Source organism: Lipotes vexillifer, unplaced genomic scaffold, assembly GCF_000442215.2.
Source record: "Lipotes vexillifer unplaced genomic scaffold, Lipotes_vexillifer_v1.1 scaffold164, whole genome shotgun sequence".
NCBI lineage: Eukaryota > Metazoa > Chordata > Mammalia > Artiodactyla > Lipotidae > Lipotes > Lipotes vexillifer.
In genome coordinates, this window is record NW_006789313.1 from 2,512,068 (window position 1) to 2,514,514 (window position 2,447).

General features: G+C 36.5%; 1 protein-coding gene across 1 annotated transcript in view; it reads left to right on the plus strand.

Annotated features, from left to right (window-relative positions):
* AQR (aquarius intron-binding spliceosomal factor) overlaps window positions 1-2,447 on the plus strand; it is a 103,415-nt gene that overhangs the window by 76,845 nt on the left and 24,123 nt on the right. Inside the window, exons 26-27 of the mRNA XM_007462507.1 lie at window positions 213-422; window positions 2,238-2,375. Coding sequence (XP_007462569.1) covers window positions 213-422; window positions 2,238-2,375 — 348 coding nt within the window. The remainder of the gene's footprint in view (window positions 1-212; window positions 423-2,237; window positions 2,376-2,447) is intronic.

Here is a 2,447-nt window from a genome sequence, read left to right on the forward strand (position 1 = left end):
CCCTACAGTCTTAAAGGTTACTTTTATAAAAGAAGGGCAGTCTGTCAGTGACTTGGATAAGAAATAGTCCTGTTGGATCAAAGGTTGCTTTTCTTTTCCTTTTCCTTTTCTTTTACCTACCAAATCTTATTTTTCCTCAATTCGTTTTTTATTTTATTATTTAAAACATAAGAGCTGGCAAATTTAACCTCAAGTCTCTTTTTTTCTTACAGGTAATGTCTCGTTGGGAAGAGTATATCAGCAAAGTGAAAAATAAAGGTAACACGTTGCCAGATGTTACTGAAGTCTCCACTTTCTTCCCTTTTCATGAGTACTTTGCAAATGCCCCTCAACCCATTTTTAAAGGCCGATCTTATGAAGAAGACATGGAAATTGCTGAAGGATGTTTCAGGCATATTAAGAAAATCTTTACTCAGCTTGAGGTAAGGGTTCTCAAGTTCTTTTAACTTTCCTTTAAAGGTTTTAAGCTTAGTTTGTTGTTTTTTTTTAAATGTAGTAAGTGGAATATTCAAATCTAGCAAACCAGATTATTACTTTTAAGTGAGATTATTGGAAGCATTTATTTTTCTAGTTGAAGAAATAAGTAAAAATTAAGATATGAATTGAATCCCCATTTTTCTGGCTTTTCTGGTGTGAAAGTCTTAGTATTTAGGAAAGGAATGTTTTCATTAGGAGATTTAACAGTGGTTCTTTGATTTGGAATTTGGCCATTCTGAGTTCTTTATGCCTTTGATCTGTAAACAAAAGATGAGGATGCTATGTTAGGATGACTGTTCCTGATTATTAAGGTGAAGTAAGAATCACCACTATATAAAGGGGACAGAGAATATGTTTGGAACCCAGGGAGCCCTGGGATGCTTCATAGTTTTCTCATTCCTTATTGGAAACATCATTGGAAGACTACAGCAGTGCTGTAAAAGGATCGCATTCAGGCTCAGATTCCTCAGTAAGAATGTTTAGGATTACTTCAGATAAAAAAGGCAAAGACTGTGTCTTTTTTAAAGTCTTTGTACCTTTTAGATATGATTTTCTCCCTACTTCCTACAACAATATCTGGCACGTAATAGATGTTCAGTAAACACTGATGTATGTATGATGTGAGTAGGTGGATAGAGATGGATGGATGGTAGGTACAGAGTAATAAATAAATAATGTGTATTCATATGTAGTATATATGTAGTATGATAATGAGAAATAAAATTTTAAAACCTGCAAAACAGTATTATAGTATGTTTATGATTATATAAATAGAATGTAAAAGGATAAAGACATCTAATTTATAATAGCTGTCTGGGGAGAGAGTGGGAAGAAGGATATATACAGGATACCTCCACCTGTACCTGTGATGCTTTAATTATTTTTAAAAAAACAAAAAAAATGTTTAAAAGTCTGAAGTGAGTATGATATAATGTTCCGATGTGATAAAACTTGATATTAGGTGCTCTGCACGGGCTCGTTTGCTCCTCACGTCCATCTACTGTCCATTCCCCTCCTCTCCTGTATGGGGATCCTCTGCCATGGTCAGGGCTGAGACTGGTCCTTGGAGTTTTAATTTCCCAGCCTCTCATGTCAGCTGGCTTTTGTCTGGGTTTAGCCAATGAGAAATGTGGCAAAAATAGAATAAAGAGAGAAGCCAGGATGTTTCTGCACCAGCTCTCTCGGCCTGAGGTTTCATCTCTTCCATGGCTCCAGTTTCTGCTGGCCTGGCCCACCACAGTTCCAGCTTATTCTGGTACCCCAGTTTCGGGGCTCTGATAGCACTTCCTCCTCATTATCCTTCCTAGCCTAGGAATGGTCATAATTTCCTGCTGTTGCCAGTCTCTGGCTTACTTCGCCATTCCCTGGTTGGCTTTTCTACTCCTCCATCACCTGTATAACGAGCTCCCTGCAATAAATTCCCTTTGTTATGAATGCTTGAAGTAGTTTCTCTTTTCCTGGAGAGACCTTGAGTAATATAGACACAATGGTGATGGATATTTTATTCAGTATTTTTGTTGATACTGTAAATATTTTATCTTATACCCAAAAAGCAGTCCAAATTGTAGCTTGACTGTCAGTTATTATTTGAACTCAATTAGTACCTTATTAATTATGGACAGAATTATGATTCTTTAGGCTTAATTTATGAGATATTTACATTAATTTCTCATATTGTCTCATAAACTGGATTGTATGAATGTATGCATGAGCTGTTTATTTTCCTAAAATAATATCTCATTGTTCCCCCACTTCCATAGGAGTTTAGAGCCTCTGAACTGCTTCGAAGTGGACTAGACAGATCTAAATACCTTTTGGTGAAAGAAGCCAAAATCATTGCTATGACCTGTACTCATGCTGCCTTAAAACGACATGATTTAGTCAAGTTAGGCTTCAAGGTAAAGACTTATATTTTAGTTCCTTAATTCATCTATGCAGCTGTTAGTTCTCTTCCCTCCCCCTCCCCCTCC